Source organism: Polypterus senegalus, chromosome 15 (genome assembly GCF_016835505.1).
Source record: "Polypterus senegalus isolate Bchr_013 chromosome 15, ASM1683550v1, whole genome shotgun sequence".
Lineage (NCBI taxonomy): Eukaryota > Metazoa > Chordata > Cladistia > Polypteriformes > Polypteridae > Polypterus > Polypterus senegalus.
Window position 1 is genome coordinate 47,342,333 of NC_053168.1, and position 27,993 is coordinate 47,370,325.

A 27,993-nucleotide genomic window follows, 5' to 3' on the forward strand; every position below is an offset into this window, starting at 1 on the left:
AGCTATGTTGACTATTCATAGAGGCATGTTTCTAGCGGAGGTGAATCGCCATATGCAGCGTGTGAAACGGTTTGCGAGGGGTTTCCCATGGGATCCTTAAAACAATCCTTTACAACTGAGGCTGAAGCACAATGAAGTAAGCAGTTTTTAAAAAACAACTTTTTGGTTACGACTCACGACCGCGTGCAGCATAGCAAACTGTTTAACACGATACATACAGCTATTTGCTTCCGCGACAAACATGTGTCTTCTTAGATGCTCTTTCCGTTTTCCTGCCCACCAACGCTCCTTTTTCACCAGATGGCGTCTATCCTTGCTTTCTAGGCATTCACACTGCCTGCCCATTTGCCCGGACGCAAAAACTCACCGACCACCCAGTTAGTCTCTTTTGTCTGTGGTAAGAGTCCGCATGCACGTCTCAGCCACGCGCCGTTTGTTATGCCGCGGGTTCATTATTGTGTTGTATTTTGCTCTCTCCAGAGTTCCATCTTTTCATTCACTTACTGTTGTATTCTCACACCAACCCGTTTTAGACATACGTGTCTTTCCAGAAGTGTTTAGCATTCAATAAATAATTATGCATGACATTGACTGTGTGTCTACCCAGCGCAGAGAGGCGTGGGTAAGCCGTTGAACCCCATTCGGGCTGCAAGCTGTGGAATTCCCACTAAATGTGATTCATACGCTCCCACTCATTACGTCCCTACACTTTGTGTACACCCCCCTCCTACAGTGGTCGGGTATCTAGGTGGATTATATATATAAAAGTGGCCAAAACCGAGGGGTATCCCATTTGGTCCTTAAAACATTCCTTTACAACTGAGGTTAAAACACAATGAAGTAGGCAGTCTTTAAAAAAACATTTTCGGTTATGGCGCCACGCCTGCGTGCACCATAGCAAACTGTTTTACATGCTACATACAGCAATTCGCTTCCGCGACAAACATGTGTCTGTAATTATATCCGGCCCGCGAAATCATTTTATATATTATTGTTATTAATGGCCCGGCGATATGAAGCGCTGGTAACACAATAAACTACAGATCCCATCATGCAGCGCTTCAGATGCCTTTTTGAACACCTACCGTTTTAATAGGGTTGCTACCCGTCCTTTAAAATACGGAATCGTCCCGTATTTGAGAATGAAATTGCGTCCCGTTTTGAATCAATACGGGACGGGTTTTGTCCCGTATTTTTTTTATCATTTTTTTTAAAGCAGCGTCTCATGCAAATCATCCCACACGCATTTTATGAAGATGCCTCCTTTCCTACTTTTGATTGGGTAATACTTGATGTCATCGTTAGTTTGATTGGTCTTTTTAACTGTCCAGTGAGGAGGGCGGGTCTTTTAAGTACAGTCTGCAAAGTGTGCGTCCCTTATTTTTTTGTATTAAAAGTGGTAACCCTACATTTTAATCAAGTCTAGCTTATGATGCTGCAAGTTATTGCAAAGCTAGCCCTCACGATGCCGAAGAGAAAAGTTGATTCTGAAAATAGAGCCTTTAAAAACCGATGGGAGGCTGAGTACTGTATATGTTTACTGACATTGCCGGTAAACCCGTGTGTCTCATTTGTGGAGCTAATATGGCTGTAATTACAGAATTTAATCTATGAGACAAATCAGGATAACCTGAAAGACCTGAATGCAAAACAGAAGAGTTATAGAAGAATCTGACACTTCAGCAGACATTTTTTACCCGTGCAAAATCACAAAGTGACTTCAAGTGAAGCTACTTTTATGGTAGACACAAATGCACCAGTGCAACTTGCCCCACTTTCCCTGTTGCCAAGTAATGTTGAACCAAGTCGTCACTACGGTGTTCCCAAATACGCACTTTGCTGATAAACTGAGCGCACTGCGCACTGAGTTCGCACGGCGCTTTGGTGACTTTGAAGAACAAAAAAAGAATTTTGAATTGTTTCGCAACCAATTTGCCGTCGATGTGGAAACTGCACTTGTGCAAATTCAGATGGAGGTGATTGAGCTGCAGTGTAATGGCACACTGAAGGCAAAGTATGATACTGCAGGGCCCGCACAGTTTATTCACTCCATTCCCGCAGAAATGCTCTAGCTCCGTCTACATGCGGCTCGAACCTTGTGCATGGGTAGACCGTGTGTCTACCCGGCGTGGGTAAGCCGATGAACCCCATTCGGGCTGCAAACTAAGTCCCACTAAGTGCGACTCATACGCTCCCACTGTTGCGTCCCAACCATTTGTACACATCCCACCTCGCTACTACCATGGTCGGGTGTCTTGGTGGAATATATATAGAATAACAGCCAAAACCGCACAGAGCAATGAAAACTCTACGTCAGTCACAGGTACATCTGTACGGTGTAAAGACGGCGACTCAAGTGACGAGTTGGAGATGGACACATGAGCGGGCAATGCATACTGAACGAGAAATCAGCAGACTAGCATGACGGACGGAGCTGAATCGACGTCATTCTCCTTTCCTCCCGTTCCACACTCCGCGCCGTGCACCCCCATCCCTCTGTCTGGCAGGAGAAGCCACGAGAACGGTGCGCCAGTGTTAAGTCACTTCAGACGATTGTGTGTTGGTTTGTTCCGTGCATTGTTACAATGTTGCTTTTCTTGCTGATTTATTACATTACCGATTTTTCAAATGTTACTTTTCTCCCTCTGCTTAAAAATCATTAAAAAACCGGCCTGATTATGTGGTGTATGGTACGCCGCGGGTTGGCTAGTTATTATTAAAGGACTGCTTTGTTACCTGGGCCAGGGGTTTTACAGTTCCCTCTCCCTTCTTAGTTTTTGTAAAATTTAGCCCCTATAAATTTGTGTCCATGCTAATTTGCATGTTTGAGAGGCCTACTGGTATTTCTCAGGACTGCTTACGAGTTCTGGTCTTATATTTTTGGATTTTGTGAGCCTGCAATCACAACAATGTGGATCTCCCTTCCATATTTATAGACATATTGTACATGATATGCTAATACAGCAAATGACTGAATGCCAGGGTATGTTCCATAACTGCCAGACCATATACTGCCTGTAAGTTGCTTTAGTACTGTGTCTATTAATGCACAATAACCTGCATACTTGTACCAAATTTATGGTAAAAACGTTCCAGCTCAGTATTAGAAAGTCATAATGGCAGAATAAATTGCCAGCGTTGATAACTTACACACAGGGAATGCGTATATTGAATGTTACAAAGTAGCCAGCTGTAACAGAAACACATTCCATTTATGATTCCATTCATTATTACATTTATTATCATTCCATTGAAGCAACATTGCCAGTCTTGGTCATTCCTCAATGTGGCTAGCACATAGTTATTGGGTTGCTGCAGCATGCCATTAGAGCAATGCATTTGTGTTCACATACTTGCTGGGCATTAGACTCCACTAGGAGTGAACCTTTTCTTCTCTTCTTCTCATGTTGAGGTCATCAAGGCACAGCCAAGGTGTTGAAGATATCCAGTTTAGGAGCCCATCTACTGCCTTTCTTCTGTTTTCATACAGTGCTACCACTTTGGCACATGAAATTGTGATTGGTCTGTAATGGAGTGTGATCTGGCAGGGATGAGAATCAGCATTACTAAATCTAAGCCATAGTTCTTTGCGTGAAGGGAACAAGCCAGTCTTTTCCAGGAAAGAGTCAGCATCAGCTTTGAGCGGAGGAGTTTGAGTACCATGGAGTAATATTCACGAGTGAAGGAAGAGGCGATTGAGGGGGACTGAGCAATGAATTAATGTAGTGGTACAGTTTGTACTCTTTGTACTGGACCGTGGTGGTGAAGACAGAGTTAAGTCATTGGAGGAAGCTTTTGATTTACCAGTAAATCTACATCCACAACCTTAGCTATGATCACAAGTAATGAGCAAATGAAAGACTGAGGGGTTCAGCAGAACAAGAGGAATCAGAAGTAGAAATGTTGTTTCTGAGGATTGAGGGCAACCAGTTGACGTGGTGTGGGTGTGTACTGAGATTTAGAAAGTCCCTTGGGCACTGTACTGAACTGCACTGGATGGCAGCAGTAACCAATGAAATTGAATCAAGAGACAAAATTGGTCAGGATTAAACCAGCCAAGTGCAGGACATGAAACAGTGATCATAATAAAAAAACAGAGTTAGTGTCAACAACAAGAATTCACATAACAAGAGCCAAATTGTGAATTGAAAACTGCAGTCTATTACCAGAAAGCCTTTTTAACAAACAATAGTAGCTTTAGGATTTTTGATTGAAGCCGTAAACTTGGACAACCAGGCAGTACACATCACTGCGTGGCACAGCTGGAGAGCACAATTCATTTTCAACATTGTTAAAAACACAAGAAAGCAATAAATACACATAACCACTAAAATCCTTGGCCTCTAACATCTCTACAATAATAATATGTTTATTAAGACTAAGGAAAAGCAATAAAACATTTAGAAGAAAGGTTCAGATCATGACTGGTGCCTCCCATGGGAAAACGCAAAGTACAACCACTGAGAGAAGACTAGAAGCCAGACCCAAGACATGCTGGAAGGATTATACCACTCAGCAGGCCTGGGCGCATCTAGGAAAGATAGCTGCAGGTAAGGTGAATAAGGCTATATCCACACTAATAGATTTTTATTTAAAAATAGTGTTTTCAAATGAAAATGATCTCTGTCCACACTAGCATTTTCACATAATTTATGAAAGTATCTCCATCCACAATAAAACCTCTGAAAATTCATATGACTTAGACATTTGCCTCCACTGGGCATATGCACTGTCCCAACAACATGGTCACAGCAAAGGAAAGTGACCAGGAGAAAAACATAGAAACAGTCAGAGGACAAAACTGGGAGAAAGAGGCAACAAACCTGTCAAAACACCGAGCACAAGATGGGAATCAAAAACCAAGAAATGAGAACATGAAGTCAAATACCAGGAGATCAAAAAAATAAATACATTGCAAGGACAAATTAAGGACAGAAAGGGTTTTGGGACCCTAAAGTCAGATTCCACAGCGCTGTTTTGGTGGACTTTTAAATGTTGTCAATTTAGACGTCATTAGCACCATGTCTCCTGCTGAATGCTAGGATTATTCCCATGGATATGGGAGCTGCCGACAACACAAAATTGCAGTGCCCATCACAATTCAAGATGACGTTGAGGTAAACAAAAAATAAAAATTCAGCTTTCAATATAAAAAAAAAAAAAATTGGTGACTGTGTGCCTCTTCGTTTGTTTGGGTTTCTATCAATTGTACACTACTGTTAATAAAATATTGTAAAAAGTCACTCTGCTTGTCAGTCATAGCCTAGATGCACTAGTAGCCACCTTATTACATATACGGCAAAGTGCCATGTTATCTGCTGCCTTCCACTTATGCCATAACTTGGCAGAAGGGCTTCACAATGGCTTCAGCCGCACAAACTGGTAAAGTGCAGTGGTAGCACATGTGACCAAAGCAGACATTCACCGATGCTGGAGGTGAGGCACTGACACCACATCTTCACTGTGCAGAGGATGAGAGCAATAGACTCGTTAAGAATGCACATGCACATACAATTGTAATGTGGCACAACCGCCATTTCTAGACATCATGTCTATAAAATAAATTATAACTAAATTAAAACACATGTCAAGATGAATAAGGAATTAAAATTCGAAACCACCACTAAGCAATGACCAAAAACGGAGGGATAAGAGCACTGTGCTCTCTGTAGGCCAGGACTGGGTCACCCCCTCACATAAAACAGCAAGTGAGTGTGGGGTGTTCAACCCCTCTATAGCTCCTCCATAATGTTTGGGACAAAGAATCCAACAATTTAGACATCGTGATGAAAGTGCACATTGCACACTTTCATTTAAGGGCTTTTGCATACATTTTAGTCACACCATGTAGACATGACAAACACTTTTTCTACATGGTCACCCCATTTCAGGGCATTATAATGTTTGGGACATAGCAATGGCCTCTATATTAAAGCACTTATCTTTAGTTCTTTTTCGCATGCTCCTTGCATGCAATGACTGCTTCAAGTCTGTGATTCATAAGAGCTATGCTCTGCCGAGCCTCTAATGTAGTCATCGTCAGTTCCTCCTTGTTTTGGGGGCTTGTCCCCTTATGTTTTCTCTTCAACCCACAGAAGGCCTGCTCAATTTGATTTAAATCAGGTGGCTAGTTTTGCCATTCACAAATTGTCTGCATTTTAGCTTTCAAAAACTCCTGTGTTGCCTTAGTAGTATGGTTGGGATCATTATCTTCTTATAAGTTAAAAGTGTTTGGAGGCATCTACTGGAGCAGGTAAGATGTTTCTATACACCTCAGTATTCATTGTGCAACTGCCATCAAAGGTTCCATCATCAATGATGTTATGTGTGCTAGTAGCTTGGCCATAAATACCCAAGCCATAACACCCACAGCACCACGTTTAACAGATGAGGTGGTCTGCTTTGGATCTTGGGCTGTTCCCTCTTGTCTCTATACTTTCCTCTGGCCATCGCTCTGATACAGGTTTGTCTTTTTTTCGCCTGTCAACAAGATGTTTTTCCAGAATTCTGCAGGATCTTTTAAGTCATTTTGTGGCTAAATAGTGGTTTGCATATTGCAGTGTGGCCTCTGTATTTGTTTTCATGTGGTCTTCTAAAGATAAGACATCTCTGACACACACAGTTCTGCCTCCTGAAGGCCATTTCTGGTCTGTCAGACAGGCTTTGGGGTCTCGACTTTACCATAGTGAGGATTCTACTACCATCAGCAATGAAGGCCTTCCTTGGCCTACGAATCCTATTGCAATTACTGAGCTCACCAGTGCATTTTTTCTTCTTAATGTTATTACAGACAGTTGCGTTAGGCAATCCTAAAGTTTTACAGATGTCTCGAATGGTTTTATTCTTGTTTTTCAGCCTCATAACGGCTTCTTTTGACTTTCATTGGCACAGCTCTTGTCCTCATGTTGAACAATGTCGACTTCAGACTCCAAAGGGTAGAAGCAAGCTGAGGTACCTTATGAAGCAATTAAACCCACCTGAGGAATCACAAACATCTGTGATGCCAGCTGTCCCAAACTTTATGGTGCCCTGAAATGGGAGGACCAGGTAGAAAAAGTGTTGTAATTCTATATGGTGTGACTGAAATGTGTGCAAATTCTCTTAAATGAAACTCTGAAATGTGCACAGCGTCTGAACTGTTTGATTTGTAATTTTAAACCATGGAACAGAAGGGTAAATCAAGGAAGAATGAGTCTTTGCTTTTTGAGAACAGTCCGTGGTCAAGTGGTGCAGAGGGCTGCACAAACATATTACTGGTGGATACCATTATTGGTATAAGCCATTAAATTACACATCTGCTTCTGGCAAAAATGTGCAAATTATAAGATAACAGAGATATTAATTGAAACACATGCTAATAATTAACCTCTTTGGTTTAAAGAAAGTATATTCTTTGTATAGAATATTTATCAAAAGATGCTTTAAAAAAAGGAAGGGTACAAATGCTTGAACTGGAGATTCAGAAATAAAAAAAGAAAAAATGTCCACAAGCAGAAGCTATGGAATGCAGAATGGTAAAAATACTCCAAACTTTAAAAATGGTATGTAGCACTCCTAGTGAAATTGGGCTCATCTTTATTACTGCAGCAACTGTTAATATCAGAGAGTAACAAGAAATGTCTATTTTAAGAAAAAACAACTATTAATAATAATCTATTGTAATGACAATTGACCCAAATTTAAATTTACAGCCTAAAAAGACTTTGTAATTGGAGGTCTATATTGCTGTAAATAGGTTATCCTGTAGTGTGAAGGCAGCAGACTTGAAGCGCACCCAGCTACACATACATATTCATCCTTTCATACTTAAACGGTTGCCACAAAGCCTGCATACTATATGTGTTTTTTGTGTCTCCTTGAAAGCACCTGCCTGTGTTATTTTCAGCATGCAGTCAACACGTACACATAAAATAATGCAGGTGTGCAGTGCAGACAGACAAAAACTGTCATCGACATTCACATCATTCTACCAACACAAGTGAGGGCGTGCAAACCATGAACAGAACTCTCACGCTGTCAGCTGACAATATGGCTTACACATTCTGTTAAGGAGTTTACCTTCAAAGAACAGCTGAGATCACCACTGTAACAGTTCCAATGAACATTCTTTATTACAACAGGCCTGAAGGAGCATGCATACAAACAGATCAGTTCACCATGACAAATACTAAATAAATGTGAAATTGGTTGACCTAACAAAGGCTAGGATAATTTGTATAACATAGCAGCAGTAAAACACACTTCTGCCCAAATCAGGATTAAAAGAACAGCTTAGTTTATCTGTACAGATAGAATGGCAATAAATTTAGTGGAATAATTAAAAGTGTTGAGTAAAACATCTTATCAATTACCTAAGAACTTATTATGTGTAAACGTTACAGTTAATGAAAGAGTTATATGATGTATCATCTCCATTGTTAACATACTGGTTACACTGGAAGCACACAAATAGGCAACAGTTGGCTTTATTGGCGAAGCTGCCGGCTGTGTATCTGGTTGGAACAGTTTTTGTCTGTAGTACCTTCGATTAAATTTGTCAGTCTTCACAAGTCAGTTGTGAGTGGGCTTGCTGGCTTTTCAGTTCTTGTCCAGACTGTCTTCAGACTGCTGTAGTTAAACCCCTACTCAAGAAAAATAATCTTGACCCCTCTACTTTTGAAAATTTTAAACCCATCTCTAAATTGCCCTTCTTGATTAATAAAGTATCTATCTATCTATCTATCTATCTATCTATCTATCTATCTATCTATCTATCTATCTATCTATCTATCTATCTATCTAAATAAAATTTTACAGAAGGCAGTCATTATGCAGTTAAATGACCACCTAAATAAACATGCTATTCTTGATAAATTTCAGTCAGGTTTTAGAACAAATCACAGCACAGAAACTGCGCATGTTAAAGTAGTAAATGACTTGCGGGTAAAGGCAGACAGAGGCCATTTATCTGTTCTCATCCTCCTAGATCTGAGTACCGCATTTGACACCATTGATCACAATATTTTTAGAAATTGCCTTAGTCAATGGGTGGGACTCTCTGGCAGGGTCCTAAATCGGTTTGAATCCTACCTGGCAGGGAGAAAATTCTTTGTTAGTTGTGGTAATTACAACTGAAAGATACATGATATCCTATATGGTGTTCCACAAGGCTCTATCCTGGGTCCGCTGCTCTTCTCAATCTATATGCTTCTGTTAGGTCAGATTATCTCAGGTTACAACGTGAGCTACCACAGCTATGCTGATGACACACAGCTGTACTTATCAATAGCACCTGATGACCCTGACTCTCTCGATTCACTAACACAATGTCTTACTTGTATTTCGGAATGGATGAATTATAATTTTCTCAAGCTAAATAAAGAGAAAACTGAAATTTTAGTGATTGGCAATAATGGATTCAATGAGGTTATCAGAAATAAACGATGCACTAGGATTAAAAGTCAAGACGGAAGTAAAAAAACTTAGGGGTAACTTTTGACTGTAACCTGAATTTTAAATCACATATTCATCAGACCACTAGGACAGCATTTTTTCAATTAAGAAACATAGCAAAAGTTAGACCTCTTATATCATTGAAAGATGCTGAGAAATTAATTCACGCTTTTGTTTTCAGTCGACTAGATTACTGTAATGCACTCCTCTCAGGACTACCAAAAAAGACATAAATCGTTTGCAACTAGTGCAGAATGCAGCTGCTAGAATCCTAACTAGGAAAAGAAAATCCGAGCACATCTCTCCAGTTTTGATGTCACTACACTGGTTGCCTGTGTCATTCAGAATTGACTTTAAAATACTGCTTATGGTTTATAAAGCCTTAAATAATCTCACTCCATCTTATATATCAGCATGTCTGACACCCTATACAGTAATCCATCCTCGATCGAGGGGGTTGCATTCCAGAACTCCCCACGATAGGTGAAAATCCGCGAAGTAGAAATCATATGTTTGTATGGTTATTTTTGTATATTTTAAGCCCTTAGAAACTCTCCCACACTGTTTATAAATATTCTCCGCAGAGTTATACAGTAAACCCACGTTTATTGTGGTTAATCCACTCCAGACAGATAAATTAATTTTCATGAAATAGGATTCTTTATTTATAAATCTAATATTTTCGCAGTTAGAGCATAGAAAACCTGTTTACGACCTTCTAAATACATTTTTTAACATTATTAGAGCCCTCTAGACATGAAATAACACCCTTTAGTCAAATGTTTAAACTGTGCTCCATGACAAGACAGAGATGACAGTTCTTTCTCACAATTAAAAGAATGCAAACATATCTTCCTCTTCAAGGTGCGCGTCAGGAGCGGAGAATGTCAGAGAGAGAGAGTAAAGTAAACAATCAAAAATCAATAGGGCTGTTGCGCTTTTAAGTATGCAAGCACCGCGATAAAGGCCGTAATGAAGGGATCAATGTGAAGGTAGCCTTTCGGCATTTTTTGAGGAGCGTCCGTATCTTCTAAGCAAACAGCCCCTCTGCTCACACCCCCTCCGTCAGCAACAGAGAATGTCAGAGAGAGTGAGAGAGACAGAGAAAAGCAAACAATCAAAAATCAATACGGCTGTTAGAGCTTTGAAGTGTATGAAGCACCGCGTGGGAAGCATATCTTATATCATTGAGGAGTTTAATATAACCACCACCTACTCAAAGCATCATGACGCTCCAACATTGATGGACTAAAAGCTAGCAGTCTACATGACCACCATCATCAAAGTCCTTCCGTAAGAACCCAAAATACAAACAGGACTGTTTTATTTATGTGAGGTTGAATGCCCAGAGGGGACTTGGCAGTCACATGGTTTGGAATCGCTGCGATTCTATTTTTTTCTTCAGCCGTCTGGAGTTTTTTTTTTGTTTTTTCTATCCTCCCTGGCCATCGGACCTTACTCTTATTCTATGTTAAATAATGTTGACTTATTTTATTTTCTTACTGCATCTTTTATTTTTCTATTCTTCATTATATAAAGCACTTTGAGCTACATTTTTTGTATGAAAATGTGCTATATAAATGTTGTTGTTGTTGTTGTTGTGTCCTCCCTGTGAAATCTTCTGTCTTGCTGAGGACAGTGCCTCTAGATGGCATTGGCACCTTGATTGATTAGTTACTGAAACCTCGTCATCATTGTCAACTAGCAGCATGTCTTTCTCTGTCACTGTGCACTCCCGCTGACTGTTATTCATTGCTTTTTCTTTACCACTGATGCAGATCAACCACGCTTGTCTTTTAGGTGGTAATGCATTATAGATCTGCTGCTTTTATATTTCAGCACAATTGTTGTTTGCAACAAACATTGTTCACTTAAACTGCTCCCAATCCTAGCTTTATTAAACACGTTTCATTCAGATACGTATCTATTCTGCTTCTGGATGTAAAACAATCTAACAAAGTATAAATACTGTGCTCACATGTCTGTTCACTAGTTAATGAACAAATTAACGTCTATATTACTTACCGCAATGCAGCAAGGCAATTAGTTGGTTACTACTTGCAATGTAAGTTAATAAAAAAGTTAACTGTTTACATTCCCAACTCAAACAAAAATATTGTCAGTAGTTTACATCCACTGTGAAACTTTGAAATCAACAAATAAAGTTGCAGACCATGTTTGCCATTCAGTAAATACTATGTCACTTTGGTGCCATACATTTTCAATTAAGAGTAATACAAATAAAGTAATTAATAAAGTCAGTATTTATTTATCTATGTTATATAGTGCCTTTCCTATCACTCTGTATATTGCTGCACACAAGCGCTTGGAGGAGCGTCTATACGACCTGACTGCGATATGATCACTAACCGCAGGGCGAGGTGAAAGCGATCTTAACCTCCTCTTCTCTCTTCCCCTCAGAACCAAGAACAAGTCTCAGGATAGACTGTAACATCATTTCTAGTATGCGTCCAGAGAACCCACCCCTTCTGCCCCAGGAGCCAGAAGTCAATGTCTATTTGAACCACGTTCACCTAGAGAGCAAAACGCCACAACAGGGAAAGCTTTTTTTTGGACCTGGGTTGTAAAGCTATTCCAGCATTATTAGGTTATAACTTTCAGTTTTGTTATTAAACTTGGAACACCGTTGGTACCCAGACCTTTGTAGTATTCTGTCTGTTTCGTTTCCACAATTACACTATCTATCTATCTATCTATCTATCTATCTATCTATCTGTCTGTCTGTCTGTCTGTCTGTCTGTCTGTCTGTCTGTCGGTCGGTCTGTCAAAAACCTTAATGATCTCATTTCATTTAGTAACTCACAAGGCATCCAACACAATACATATTATAAGTTACTTCAAAAGGAAAACTAAGAGTAAACATTAAAACATAAAACAAAGGAACAACACAATTCTTTGATCATTCAATGGAGCTGAAGCTGATTTGAGTAAATTCACTGACTCATCAGCCTTGCAGGTTTGGTGTTTTAATCTGACTGTGTCTGACTAACACAAATGTGTCGAGTTCAACTGCCTGGGATGTAATTATTTCAGAATAGCCTTGTCTGACAGCAGCAAACACAGATGTCCGCTTCCATTCCACTGTTTGTACATGAGAGCTCACCCTTTTGATCTTTCTCCTTTTTCATCGTTCGGCCAATTAGCCGACCAATTACCACCAGTGGGAGAAATGGTCTGAGCTCCCATTAGCAACAGCGGTATAGAAGTTCTTCAAAGAGGTCTAGGCTTTCATCCTTGTTTTTTCTATGCGGTCAGCTGGAAAGTGTTTTTTAAAACCACACCATGCTGCACACACCGAGAAGATGAGTACTATAATGTAAAGGCTCCCAAGAGCTACAGGAAAAGACAGAAACTAACCTCTTTTGGGCAAAAGATGCGTTTGGGACGAGGTGCCTCTTGTTGTAGCTGGTACACTGTCAAAAAAAAGGGGTATGATAAGTAAATAAGCAAGCATGACCAATACACACATTTTATGCTTTTGGTAATAATGTTAAACAGTTACATGTTTTTCTTCCACTTTTTTCTTATTTAATTTTTGCAAAACATTGCTACCTTATGAAGAATAGTACCATATTTGCAAGCTTTCCTTTAATTATCTCATTGTAATGGCACATGGTAAAATCAGCAAAGCTTTATATAGCAAGGACACATTTCATTTTCGGGTGTCTAATATACCAGTCGATGACCCAATTCTAGCGATATAAACAAGAGGATCATGGGAATGTGCTCTTAACAGGCTTGACTATTTCATGTTTACAGTATATGGTTTCTGTTAACAATTCAATCAGTTTGCTATGTGCTACCACCTGTTTATACCATCTATTCCTGTCACCATAAATTAAGAGGTTTCCATGTTTCTCCCTTCACTTGTCAAAGTGCGCATTGACTGATTCCATTTTTACACACAGAGTGGATTATATGGCAGACGCTTGCCACTGTAAAAAAAGGAACATACGGTCTTTTAAAGTGACATTACATTGATAAAGGCTTGTGGCACAGGGTTGTTCCTGCCTAAATTTGCTTTATCTCCATTAGTGAATTATCATAATGAAAAAATTATTCACTAGCACCCATACAAATTTCCTCTATCATCACAAATTGATCCTGAACACTTTAGAGTCTTAAGTAAAATCTAATATTAGATAAAGGTCACCTGAAGATCACTTTCTTTATTTACTTATATTATGTTATTTATTGAATAGACAAAATTATTTACCATTACTGGCACTGCATATTCACCTGTACACTTAATCATTTTTAAATTAATTAAAATGAGGTAATACAAATGTGTTAACTAACTATAGATATTTTCATTACAAAAATTACTTAGTCATTACATTCGGGTGACCTCTGTGAATTGCTTAGTTAATAGCATGAAGTTGTTTTTAACTTAAGAGCATCACTGATTTGCTAAAGTGAATTTAACTGCCATAGATTGCCCACCCCACCAAACCCCCACCTCCATGATTGGGATTCAGGCATTGAGGAGGTGCTTGCACACCACATGGATTCCCAGAGCTAACTTTTCAGAAGCCTTGTGCTTCTGGTTCGGCTACCTTTGGCTAGTAAAAAAGGTGTTTGCTGGGTAGCGGCAGGGCTGGGTAGTTTGGCAGTTAGCTTTCCATATAGCAAGTTTTTGCAGTGGGGAAAATGCAGTAATTTGCATGACTGTGTATTTTTGTGTGTCTTCATGAGGAAAATATGCAACACATGACATTTTTAAAAAACACGCTGTGCTCCTCCATGCTAATATGAAATTGATTTTACAGGTGTGTGACACATTACATACATTACAAGGCTGCAGAAAAAACAGGCAAACTCTGAGGTGTGAATAAAATCTTACAACCCAAAAAATCTTAAAAAACTTCAGTGGGTATTGCATTTCACAATTGCAAAGTTAGCTGCAAAATGCATTTTGGTGTCAGTTTCGAAAAACTATATGAGAATCTCTTATCACTACCCATGGTCACACTCTCCTAGTCTGCCACAGTGGTGACCCTGAGACCCTGGTGTTCTTCTAATCTAAAGATGGGAGCAAAAGCAGGACAATTGCCCCTGTGTTGTGGCTCCTATCTCATTTAACAGCCCCTGTTTTGAGTGAAATCTTCAGACTGTACCTGACTTCTTTATATGGTAATAAAGTACCTTTATTTTCCTTTGGAACTTGTGCCATACAGCATCAGAGAGACTGATCTTCTGCACAATCTGATTGAAAACAACAGTTTGAAATCCTGACACATTTAAGCACCTGATCATTCATTTACTTTCAGAATCTGTTTGCTCCAATAAAGAGTCACAGTGTGTTGCCTTCTGGGTGCACAGGTGGGAGACCTCCCTGGAAGGGTGGATAGGCTCTTGGCCAGAGTGGGGGTGGATCCAGTTGTCATTGTCCATGTTGGAACAAATGACATACATAAGGGTAGTCTGTCAGTTCTGTGATCCAAATTCAAAGAATTAGGTGCCAAGCTGAGGAGCAGAACTGACAAGTTGGTCTTCTCCGAAGGTCTGCCTGTGCCACACGCCAGTCCAGGTAAGACTGAGGAGATTAGAAGGCTTAACACGTGGCTAAAATCTTGGTGCAGAGTAGAAGGGTATAGGTTTATGGGGCATTGGGACTCCTTTAGGAACAGATGGGACCTGTTCCGTCATCATGGGTTACATCTGAACTGAAGGGGCACCAATGTATTGGGAAGGCGTATGTGTAGGGTAGTCGAGGATTGTTTAAACTAGGGAATCAGGGAGTTTACGACAGGTCAGGTTTAGATCTATACATGGAAGAACAAACAATGGTGTAGAAATAAAAATGCATAGTAATGTAAATTCTAAGCAAACATTTAAATGTAGAAGGAGTAACACATTAAAAATAGCTTTCCTTAATGCTAGAAGTATCAAAAATAAGGTAAGTGAGCTGGAGATGTATGTAGCAGAGCATAATTATGATATTATAGCAATAACAGAAACCTGGCTAAATAACAAAGATGGGGATGAGTGTAACATAGAGGGATACACATTTTTTAGGAAGGATAGACAGAACAGAAAAGGAGGTGGGGTTGCTGTTTATGTCAAACAGAATTTAAATGTTAAGTCCTCTTCAGTTGGATGATGAGTCCCATCTTAGTGAGGACATGTGGCTTCGCTTGGAAAATATTAGGGAAACAGGTCTTATTTTAGGAGTGTGTTATAGACCACCCGATCTTTTTAGTAATATCAAAAAGGCAACTTTACAGGAGATATTATACTCATGGAGGACTTTAATTATCCAAATATTAACTGGGATAACCTTGCAGATGGAGGAGCACAAGAGCAAGAGTTTTTAGAAGTAATCAGTGACTGTTTTTTAACACAAAATGTTAAAGCACCAACATGGGGGGTGAAGCCTGTCTGGATTTAGCATTTTGTGATAATCAGGATAGAATTGAGGGTGTAGTGATTATTGAACCATGAGGGTCAAGTGACCATAATGTAATACAATACTCAGTATTTTGTAAGAGTGCATATGCAAAGGCTAAAATTGTTAAGTTGAACTTTGGTAGGGCTAATTTTGACCAGACGCAACACAATGTCTAAGTAGGATACACTGGGATAAGCTTTTAAGTGTGGAGACAGTCGAGGAGCAGTGGAACAGGTTTAAAAATGTTTTACATGTAATGCAGGACAGATACATACCTAAATTTGGAATTAATAGGAAATTTTAAAAAACGCCACGGTGGATTAATAAAGATTTAAAAAAGAAGTTGCAAAGGAAAAACAGTTATATAATGTGTATAAGACTAATGACTGCAAAATGAATCGTACAGCATATAAGAACATGAGGGCAACCATTAAGAAGGATATCAGGGAGGCTAAAAGACAGTTGGAGAGGAATATAGCAGATAAGGCGAAAGAAGACCCTAAGAGATTCTTTCAGTATTTTAGTAGTAAAAGAATAGTCAAGGAGGCGGTCAAGTGCATCAGAAAGAGTAAAGGGGAATTTAAAGATACAGACAATGAAATAGCGGATGCCCTAAACTTACATTTTTCTGAGGTGTTCACAAGTGAGCAAGTGGACAACCTCCCAAAGGTAAACGCAACTACTAAAGAGGTACTGAGGGATTTGGAAATTTCAGAGGGAGAAGTGCTGCTCAGATTGAATAAGATGGAATCAAACAAATCACCAGGTCCAGATAATATTTATCCTCGAGTTCTTAAGGAGGTTAGTGAGTACATATCTAAACCCTTGACACATATTTCTAGGAAGTTACTGCGCACTGGAGAGATTCCAAAGGACTGGAAAATGGCAAATATCATCCCATTATATAAAAAGGGGGCGGCACGGTGGCACAGTGGGTAGAGCTGCTGCCTCTCAGTTAGGAGATCCGGGTTCGCTTCCCAGGTCCTCCCTGTGTGGAGCTTGCATAATCTCCCCCGTGTCTGCGTGGGTTTCCTCCGGGTGCTCCGGTTTCCTCCCACAGTCCATTGGTGCATTGCCAATTCTAAATTGTCCCTAGTGTGTGCTTGGTGTGTGTGTCCTGCGGTGGGCTGGCGCCCTGCCTGGAGTTTGTTCCTGCCTTGTGCCATGTGTTGGCTGGGATTGGCTCCAGCAGATCCCCGTGAAGTAGTTAGGATATAGCGGGTTGGACAATGGATGGATATATAAAAAGGGTGACAGGGCAGATCCAAGCAACTATAGGCCAGTAAGCTTAACATGCATCACAGGAAGGAATTATTAAGGATAAGATTGAGCAACACATGGCAAGGACAGGAGTTATTCTGAACAGTCAGCATGGGCCGTGCTTTACAAACATGCTGGAATTCTATGAGGAGGCAACAAAAGGATTCGATCAAAGTGCAGCTTATGATATTATTTATCTTTTTGATAAGGTGCCACATGAGAGGTTGAAAAAGAAGTGGGAGTTCAGGGTGATGTTTTTAGATTGGTGCAGAATTCGCTCAGACACAGGAGGAAGAGGGTGATGGTGTGAGGAACCTCATCAGAATTGGCTGATGTTAAGAGTGGTGTAAGACAGAGGTCAGTGCTAGGGCCGCTGACTTTTTTAATATATATAAATGATTTAGATAGGAATATAAGTAACAAGCTGATTAAGTTTGCAGATGATACCAAGATAGGTGGATTAGCAGATAATTTGGAATCCGTTATATCATTAAAGAAGGACTCAGATAGCATACAGGCTTGGGCAGATTTGTGGCAGATGAAATTTAATGTCAGTAAATGTAAAGTATTACACATAGGAAGTAAAATGTTAGGTTTGAATACACAATGGGTGGTCTGAAAATCAAGAGTACACCTTATGAGAAGGATTTAGGAGTCATAGTGGACTCTAAGCTATACCCAGTCACAGGGGATTCACAAACCAGTGTGCTTCTTCGTGCCGGTCCCAAGCCCGGAAAAATGGGGAGGGTTACGTCAGGAAGGGAATCCGGTGTAAAATTTGGCCAAATCAATTTGCGGACAACAATACAAATTTCCTTACCAGATCGGTCGAGCCCTGGGTTAACAACGACCGCCACCAGTACTGTTAGGCAACAGGGTGCTGGCGGAAATTGGGCTACTGTTGGCAGAAGAAGGAGAAGAAGAGGGGGGAGACGTGTCCAGAGGCAGGGGGAGATGAGGAAGTTAAAGAGAGTGGGACTGAGGGTAGGAACTTTGAATGTTGGCAGTATGACTGGTAAGGGGAGAGAATTAGCAGATATGATGGATAGAAGGAATGTTGATATATTGTGCGTGCAAGAGACTAAATGGAAGGGGAGTAAGGCCAGGTGGATCGAAGGTGGATTAAAATTGTTCTAGCATGGTGTGGATTCTGAAGGAACAGTATTTCAAGAGTGTTTTGGAGGTGAAAAGAGTGTCAGACAGAGTAATGATTATGAAGCTGGAAATTGGAGGTGTGATGATGAATGTTGTTAGTGCATATGCCCTGCAAGTTGGGTGTACAATGGGTGAGAAAGATTTTTTAGAGTGAGTTGGATGAAGTGATGAACAGTGTACCCAAGAGACAGAATGCGGTGATTGGACATGTTGGTGAAGGGAACTGAGGAGACAAGGAGGTGATAGGTAGGTATGGTGTCAAGGAGAGGAATGAAGAAGGTCAGAGGATAGTGGATTTTGCCAAAAGGATGGACATGGCTGTGGTGAATATGTATTTTAAGAAAAGGGAGGAACATAGGGTGACATACAAGAGTGGAGGAAGATGCACACAGGAAGGATACATCCTATGCAGAAGAGTCAATCTGAAGGAGACTGAAGACTGCAAAGTGGTGGCAGGGGAAAGTGTTGTTAAGCAGCATAGAATGGTGGTCTATAGGATGACATTGGAGATCAAGAGGAAGAGAGTGAGGGCTGAGCTAAGGATCAAATGGTGGAAGTTGAAAAAGGAAGACTGCGGGGTTGAGTTTAGGGAGGAAGTGAGACAGGCACTGGGTGGCAGTAAAGAGTTACCAGACAGTTGGGAAACTACAGCAGATGTAGTAAGGGTGACAGCAAGAAGGGTGTTTGGCGTGACATCTGGAAAGAGGAAGGAGGAAAAGGAAACCTGGTGGTGGAATGAGGAAATACAATATACAGAGGAAGAGGATGGCAAAGAAGAAGTGGGATAGTCAGAGAGATGCAGAAACTAGATAAGACTACAGGGAGATAAGGCGCAAGGTGAAGGGAGAGTTGGCGAAGGCTAAACAAAAGGTGTATGATGAGTTGTATGAGAGGTTAGACACTAATTAGAGAGAAAAGGACCTGTACTGATTGGCTAGACAGAGGGACTGAGCTGGGAAAGATGTGCAGCAGGTTAGGGTGATAAAGGATAAAGATGGAAACGTACTCACAAGTGAGGAGAGTGTGTTGAGCAGATGGAAAGAGTACTATGAGAGGCTAATGAATGAAAAGAACGAGAGAGAGAAGAGGTTGGATGATGTGGAGATAGTGAATCAGGAAGTGCAATGGTTTAGTAAGGAGGAAGTAAGGACAGCTATGAAGAGGATGAAAAATGAAAAGGCTGTTGGTCCAGATGACATACCTATGGAAGCATGGAGGTGTTTAGGAGAGATGGCAGTGGAGTTTTTAACAAGATTGTTTAATGGAATCTTGGAAAGTGAGAGGATGCCCGAGGAGTGGAGAAGAAGTGTACTGGTGCCAATATTTAAGAATAAGGGGGATGTGCAGGACTGTAGTAACTACAGGGGGATAAAATTGATGAGTCACAACATGAAGTTATGGGAAAGAGTTGTGGAAGTTAGGTTAAAAAGTGAGGTGATGATTAGTGAGCAGCAGTATGGTTTCATGCCAAAAAAGAGCACCACAGATGCAATGTTTGCTCTGAGGATGTTGATGGAATAGTTTAGAGAAGGCCAGAAGGAGTTGCATTGCATCCTTGTGGATGTGGAGAAAGCATATGACAGGCTGCCTCGAGAGGAGCTGTGATATTGTATGAGGAAGTTGGGAGTGGCAGAGAAGTACGTAAGAGTTGTACAGGATATGTACGAGGGAAGTGTGACAGTGGTGAGGTCTGCGGTAGGAGTGATGGATGCATTCAACATGGAGGTGGGATTACATCAGGGATCAGCTCTGAGCCCGTTCTTATTTGCAATGGTGATGGACAGGTTGACAGATGATAATAGACAGGAGTCCCCGTGGACTATGATGTTTGCTCATGACATTGTGATCTGTAGCGATAGTAGGGAGCAGGTTGAGGAGACCCTGGAAAGGTAGAGATATGCTCTAGAGAGGAGAGGAATGAAGGTCAGTAGGAACAAGACAGAATATATGTGTGTAAATGAGAGGGAGGTCAGTGGAATGGCGAGGATGCAGGGAGTAGAGTTGGCGAAGGTGGATGAGTTTAAATACTTGTCTCCAGGCTACAAAAACGACACAACAGTGCTAGTAAAGGTCCAGAGAAGAATGCCTAGGCTCATTCCAAGGCTACAGAGGTTGATTTACGAGGAAAGATTAAAAGAGCTGAGCCTATACAGTTTAAGAAAAAGAAGATTAAGAGGTGACATTACTGAAGTGTTTAAAATTATGAAGGGAATCAGTACAGTGGATCGAGACAGTTATTTTAAAATGAGTTAATCAAGGACAAGGGGACACAGTTGGAAACTTGTTAAGGGTAAATTTTGCACAAACATTAGGAAGTTTATCTTTACACAAAAAGGACGATAGAACTTGGAATAAGCTACTAAATAGTGTGGTAGACATTAAGACTTTAGGGAATATCAAAACTTGATGTTTTTCTGGAAAAAAATAGGTGGATAGAGCTGGCGAGCTTTATTGGGCTGAATGGCCTGTTCTCATTTAGAGTGTTCTAATGTTCTAAAGTGTTTTTTGTTGAAAAGTGAAGCACACACAGCAGGGATAAACTCTAAATGTGTTGCTAGTCCATCACTGGACACATTTACCCACACATTCTCATTGACTCATAAACAGCACAATTTTAGTGTCTTTACTAAAGCTGGGGTACTCATGGAAATCCCACTTTGACAAGTGGAGCAAGCAGACAAGGTGCTGTGAAGCAGCAGAAATGCTACAGACTAGGCCTTTCTGCTGCCCAGGAGCTGATTTATTTCAAAAAATGTCAAGTACATAACAGAAATGAACACAACAGTTATTGTAACTTTTGATTTTGAACAGGAAATGACATGACCCTAAAAGTGTCTGAATCAAGTGGGGAGAACAGCCTCTGAGAATCACCTTCACTTCAGTTTAGTTATCCGAATGTTACATTCAGCGACATGCCTCCGGCTACATCAATTCTGAATTTGGAAAGTGCAGCCTGACCTTTAGTAAACCAATTGCATTCTCAAATATCAAACACTACTGAGTGCATCTGGTCAAACTGTAAATGCCAAACCTGGTGGAACACCAGAAAACATGGAATGTTCTCATTTCATAAACATATAGTGCACAGCAAATTTAGCTGACATAAATAAGTGCTGTTGTTAAAAAATCCCTAATCATGGTCTGTGAATCAGAGACCAAAACAAGCAGCACTCAATGAAATACTGACAAAGGTAACTCTAAACTGGCCCCAACTGGTGAATGTGACAGTGTTTAGTGATGGTCATGACGGGCTCTGAGTCGACATGTCCCTCGGTTTGATAAACACATTCAAAAAGAATGTTGAGGGAAGTCTCAAGAAACAAAGTTTAGAAAGAAGAGTTTTGGTGAGTTTATAGTATGTCTCCTTGTAACAGAGGATATGGAATGCTTTAAGAGTTACAGTGCATCTGGAAAGTATTCAGAGCGCATCACTTTTTCCACATTTTGTTATGTTACAGCCTTATTCCAAAATGGATTAAATTCATTTTTTCCTCAGAATTCTACACACAACACCCCATAATGACAACGTGAAAAAAGTTTACTTGAGATTTTTGCAAATTTATTAAAAATAAATAAATTGAGAAAGTACATGTACATAAGTATTCACAGCCTTTGCCATGAAGCTCAAAATTGAGCTCAGGTGCATCCTGTTTCTCCTGATCATCCTTGAGATGTTTCTGCAGCTTAATTGGAGTCCACCTGTGGTAAATTCAGTTGATTGGACATGATTTGGAAAGGCACACACCTGTCTATATAAAGTCCCACAGTTGACAGTTCATGTCAGAGCACAAGCCAAGCATGAAGTCAAAGGAATTGTCTGTAGACCTCCGAGACAGGATTGTCTTGAGGCACAAATCTGGGGAAGGTTACAGAAAAATTTCTGCTGCTTTGAAGGTTTCAATGAGCACAGTGGCCTCCATCATCCGTAAGTGGAAGAAGTTCGAAACCACCAGGGCTCTTCCTAGAGCTGGCGGGCCATCTAAACTGAGCGATCAGGGGAGAAGGGCCTTAGTCAGGGAGGTGACCAAGAACCCGATGGTCACTCTGGCAGAGCTCCAGAGGTCCTCTGTGGAGAGGAGAGAACATTCCAGAAGGACAACCATCTCTGCAGCAATCCACCAATCAGGCCTGTATGGTAGAGTGGCCAGAGGGAAGCCACTCCTTAGTAAAAGGCACATGGCAGCCCGCCTGGAGTTTGCCAAAAGGCACCTGAAGGACTCTCAGACCATAAGAAACAAAATTCTCTGGTCTGATGAGACAAAGATTGAACTCTTTGGTGTGAATGCCTGGCGTCACATTTGGAGGAAACCAGGCACCGCTCATCACCAGGCCAATACCATCCCTACAGTGAGGCATGGTGGTGGCAGCATTATGCTGTGGGGATGTTTTTCAGCGGCAGGAACTGGGAGACTAGTCAGGATAAAGGGAAAGATGACTGCAGCAATGTATGGAGACATCCTGGATGAAAACCTGCTCCAGAGCGCTCTTGACCTCAGATTGGGGCGACGGTTCATCTTTCAGCAGGACAACGACCCTAAGCACACAGCCAAGATATCAAAGGAGTGGCTTCAGGACAACTCTGTGAATGTCCTTGAGTGGTCCAGCCAGAGCCCAGACTTGAATACGATTGAACATCTCTGGAGTGATCTTAAAACGGCTGTGCACCGACGCTTCCCATCCAACCTGATGGGGCTTGAGAGGTGCTGCAAAGAGGAATGGGCGAAACTGGCCAGGATAGGTGTGCCAAGCTTGTGGCATCATATTCAAAAAGACTTGAGGCTGTAATTGCTGCCAAAGGTGCATCGACAAAGTATTGAGCAAAGGCTGTGAATACTTATGTACATGTGATTTCTCAATTTTTTTTATTTTTAATACATTTGCAAAAACCTCAAGTAAACTTTTTTCATGTTGTCATTATGGGGTGTTGTGTGTAGAATTCTAAGGAAAAAAATCAATTTAATCAATTTTGGAATAAGGCTGTAACATAACAAAATGTGGAAAAAGTGATGCGCTGTGAATACTTTCCGGATGCACTGTAACAGCCATATTTATGGTTATCCATAGAAAAAAATCTAGTTCAGGGTCATGGGGCCTGACACCTACTCTAGCAGCAATGGGCACAAGGTAGGAACCCACTCTAAATGGCACAAGGCTCCAGAGTTCTGGGTTTATCTACCAGCCTGGGCCCTGTCCGTAGAATTTGCTTCTTCTTCCTATGCCTGCATTTTTTCCCCATGTTTTCCTCTGACATCCCAGTGATGTGCAGGTTAGGTTGAGTGGTCATTTTAAACTGACCCAGTATGAGTGAGCATGTCTCTGTGCCTGGGATACATCACTTTTTACTTCTCACACAAAATTGGCAGTGTTCCCTTGATTATATGCGGCAATAGGCCGCAAAATTAGTTTAAGCTGAATCACACCATGCTGTCTCAGAAGATAACCATCAGACATTACTGAAACAGAGAGAGCAATTCACCCTTTACTCCCTGAGCTAAACAGTTCTGCTTACCAGCATTTGGACTCAATTCTGTGAAACTTCTGGAATGTTTCCCAGTCAATAATCCAAAGAGAGAATCACTTTATTTTACCTTTCCTGCAATATTGTCAGAAGCTGACATAAACAATATTCATATTGTATCCAGTCTGTAGATTTAATGTAACTCTAACTCTATAATGCTAAAAAAATCCCAAGGGCTGGTATGTCCAAATAGCAAGCTTGTGTCTTCTCAAATTACACAATCTAAGATGTTTCAAGCAGGTTGTGTAGTCTAGTTGCTATACTATTGATCCACAGTTCTTACGGCTGCTGCTGGATCAGCTCCCACCAATCAATCTTTTTTTTTTTTTTATAATGGCCTTTTTTTCCAACAATGCTTGGAAAAATAGACACAGCAACTATTGTATGTCATCACGAGGGCCCACCAACACCTCAGCTGGTCTAAATCTCTGTTCACCAACCCTCTACTGGTTCACTGTAATATAAACCACTCAAAAAAATTAAAGGAACGCTTTGAAAACACATCGGATCTCAATGGGAAAAAAATCATGCTGGATATCTATACTGATATGGACTGGGTAATGTGTTAGGAATGAAGGGATGCCACATTTTTTGATGGAAATGAAAATTATTAACCTACAGAGGGGCTGAATTCAAAGACATCCCGCAAGTCAAAATGAAAAAATGATGCAGCAGGCTAGTCCATTTTGCTGAAATTTCATTGCAGCAAGTCAAAATCATACTCTGTAGTTTGTATGGCCCCCATGTACTTGTATGCATGCCTGACAACAATGGGGCATGCTCCTAATGAGACAATGGATGGTGTCCCGGAGGATCTAATCCCACATCTGGACCAGGGCATCACTGACCAACTGGACAGTCTGAGATGCAACCTGCTGGCATCAGATGGACCAAAACATAATGTAGGGCTCTGGCAGTGCTCATCCTGTTCCTCCTTGCCCAAAGGAGCAGATACCATTCCTGCTGATGGGTTAAGGACCTTGAATGGCCCTCTCCAGCTCTCTTAGAGAAACTGCCTGTCTCATGGAATCTCCTCCATGCCCTTGAGACTGTGCTGGGAGACACAGCAAACCTTCTGGCAATGACATGAACTGATGTGCCATCCTGGAGAGGTTGGACTACCTGTGCAACCTCTGTAGGGTCCAGCTATCTCCTAATGCTACCAATAGTGACACTGACCGTAGCCAAATGCAAAACTAGTGAAAAAACAGTCAGGAAAGATGAGGAGGGATAAATGTCAGTGGGCTCCACCTGTTAAACCATTCCTGTTTTGGGGACCACCTCATTGTTGCCCCTCTAGTGCACCTGTTGTTAATTTCATTAACACCAAAGCAGCTGAAACTGATTAACAACCCCCTCTGTTACTTAACTGACCAGATCAACATCCCAGAAGTTTCATTGACATGATGCTATACTCTGATTATAAAGTGTTCCTTTAATTTTTTGAGCAGTATATGTAACTCAATCTGCATAACATCATGGTATAGCACCTGCTCAAGGCCACAAAGCACTACAACGAGAGTCAGGCCAACACAAACTCTCTTCTGTACAGGGCATGTACATCACAGGCTGCCTTAGAAAGGCTAACAGTATATGGAAAGATTCTGTACTTCCTGCACTTTCAACCTTCTCCATTCTGGCAAACGATGCAAGCAGGACCATTTGCACTCACACCAGAAGATTCAGGGACAGCTCCTTCTCAACCATTTAGGTCTGCTAGTGAGTGGCACCTGGTGATGTCACCTCATCTGTCATCAAATCTCAATCCAGATTCTTTAAATGCATAGCTCCTATCTGGTGGAATAAGCTGCTCAATTTGAAATTCTAACTCCGTTAATGCTAAGAAGCATTTGAAGAAAAAAATCATACTCAACATGATATTAGCTGTTATGTTTGTAACGCTCTTTATTTATAGTAATCAGTTTTTATCCTTAGACATGCAGGTTAGATGCATTGGCGGTCCTAAATTGTCCCTAGTGTGTGCTTGATGTGTGGGTGTGTGCCCTGCAGTGGGCTGGATTTGTTCCTGCTTTGCGCTCTGTGTTTTCTGGGATTGGCTCCAGAAGACCCCCGTGACTCTGTGTTAGGATATAGCGGATTGGATAATGACTGACTGACTGAGTTTGTACAATTGCCCTATATCACTTGTTCACTATATCACTGAACTGGCAGCACCTAATAAACCTGCAGTTCTGCTTAGAGATGTCAAAGTTGACCTGGGGAATGAAGGAGATGTGATGTGGAATGTGATTAAGTGAATGGTCTGAAGCCTGAAACTGCAGGCTGAACTGTCACAGGATTTCTCTGTTCAAATACAGTCATGCACAGATTTAAGGCTCCATTTGGGACAAGACATTTGGGTGTATGTAAATTTGGGATTATTTTGGAAACAGATTGCACAGGTCATTTCAAATTGAGGCTCTGTGGGTCTGGCGTGGACTGTGGTTCACCAGTAGTCATACTTAAACTACCAGTACGAAGTACCACAAACCAATCTTTGAGTCTTGGGGTCCACACACCAGGTCCATTTAAGGCAGTGTTTTTCAACCACCATTGCTGTTATTAGTTCATGAGTGGGTCACCTAAGTGATCAGCAGTGCTGCAGAATATTTTTCCCTGTTTCTAAGTGACCTTGATTCACCAAGGAGGACCTCCAGTCGCCAAGAAGGCAGTTTACAACTGCTGTTAGTGGATCATCAATGAACTTAAAAAGGCAAAACTGAGTCAAAGGACCATAAAGGTTATGGGAAGGTGGAGCAGGCTGAACGCTTTGCCACGTGGGGTGGCACCAATCAAAACAACCAAAGTCTGTATTATCAAGAGGCAAATTGTACATTTTGATTAAAAGTTTGAGTCAAACAAACACACCCCTGTCACAGAATGCAGAGTAAGATTGTCTGGTCAGCTCAACTTCTATGTCTGAGGTCACTCCTGAGTTTGTGAAGCTCTGCAATGGTGTAATTATAGCATGGATGATATTTGTCCAGAAATGTTAACAGTCCTGAATATTACTGGTATGTCTCAGTTATCATAAATCTTTAGGGCCAGACTGGGGTAGTCGGGACCCCATTTCATTTCTCATGAGAGTAGATCCAGGAGTATGAGGTTGCATGACATCTCAGCCCTGCAGTTCTGGAGTGAGGGTTGAGCCTACATTCTTTTAAGTTGAATCCAATTAGAGTGAACATTTGCTTGCAGCTAAGGTGTTTCTTGTCCAAGATTGAAAATCTTCAAAATCCAAGATTCAAAAATGGAAAGATTGATGAATTTGCCATGAGTTATCTATTCCAGCAGCAACACAGGTTGTGTAGGCCATGAGCTTTCCTTTTCCTTTCCAGGTACAGTGTACACACAGGATCACAATGCACTTCTGATGTACATATTGATTCTAGGCCCTGTTTTTACCGCTCTTGCTGTCAAGGGCATCTTTACATTCGTGGCATGCAATTTTCTAACAAAGCCAAGGTTTTACAATTAAGCTTTTGTGTTTGTCTGTTGGAGGTTTAATTGAATAGCTTAGTTTACTTTATTGGAAATCTTTCCGTTATTTTGTTCAAAGTCCCATTTATTAGATTAAAAATTATTGGCTTGTCTTCCAATCCTTCAGTTCCACTTAGTGACACTTGTTAAATCAGCCTGGGAAGAAAAATGCATTTTTATTGATAAAGCTCAAAAGTGCTCACTTTGAGGAGGAAATCACGTGATAAAGTAAAGTAAAAAATCCATGCTGCACAGCGCTTTACAGTTTGAAGTTGATACTCGAGCATAGGAGTTTCCAGTGTAATTTACGATATACAAAAGCCTTTGAAAAATATTCCAGGTTTTTAAACACATCTGTAAAATTGCCAGTGGGAACATATGGTTCAGAGTGCAAGCACCATTTGTGTCAAAGTACAGCATGTGCCCATTGCTTCTTTTAACTTCAATACTATTAATTGGGTGCATGCAGCCTTTCTTGGAGTCCTAGACAGACACTGAAATCCCACGTTTGGTCCTATGAGTCATTATACTAATATATCCAGCTTTGCTATTATTACTAAGAGATCCAGATAGCTTATAATTGAAACAAATGAGCTATTTCTGTAAACTAAAGCAGCCGGTTCTCCTGCATGCTTTTTAATTACACGCTGCTTACCACATCAATAGTAATAGGAGGAAATCGATATGTTAAAATTAGTGAGGGAGAGAAAAATAATGAGGAAAAGCTGAACAACTA

At 40.8% G+C, this 27,993-nt stretch overlaps 1 protein-coding gene across 6 annotated transcripts in view; it reads right to left on the reverse strand.

Moving 5' to 3' along the window:
• chn2 (chimerin 2) overlaps window positions 1-27,993 on the reverse strand; it is a 517,847-nt gene that overhangs the window by 185,974 nt on the left and 303,880 nt on the right. For all 6 annotated transcript variants that reach the window (XM_039736389.1, XM_039736390.1, XM_039736388.1 and 3 more), the window contains one exon: window positions 12,811-12,866. In XM_039736389.1, coding sequence (XP_039592323.1) covers window positions 12,811-12,866 — 56 coding nt within the window. The remainder of the gene's footprint in view (window positions 1-12,810; window positions 12,867-27,993) is intronic.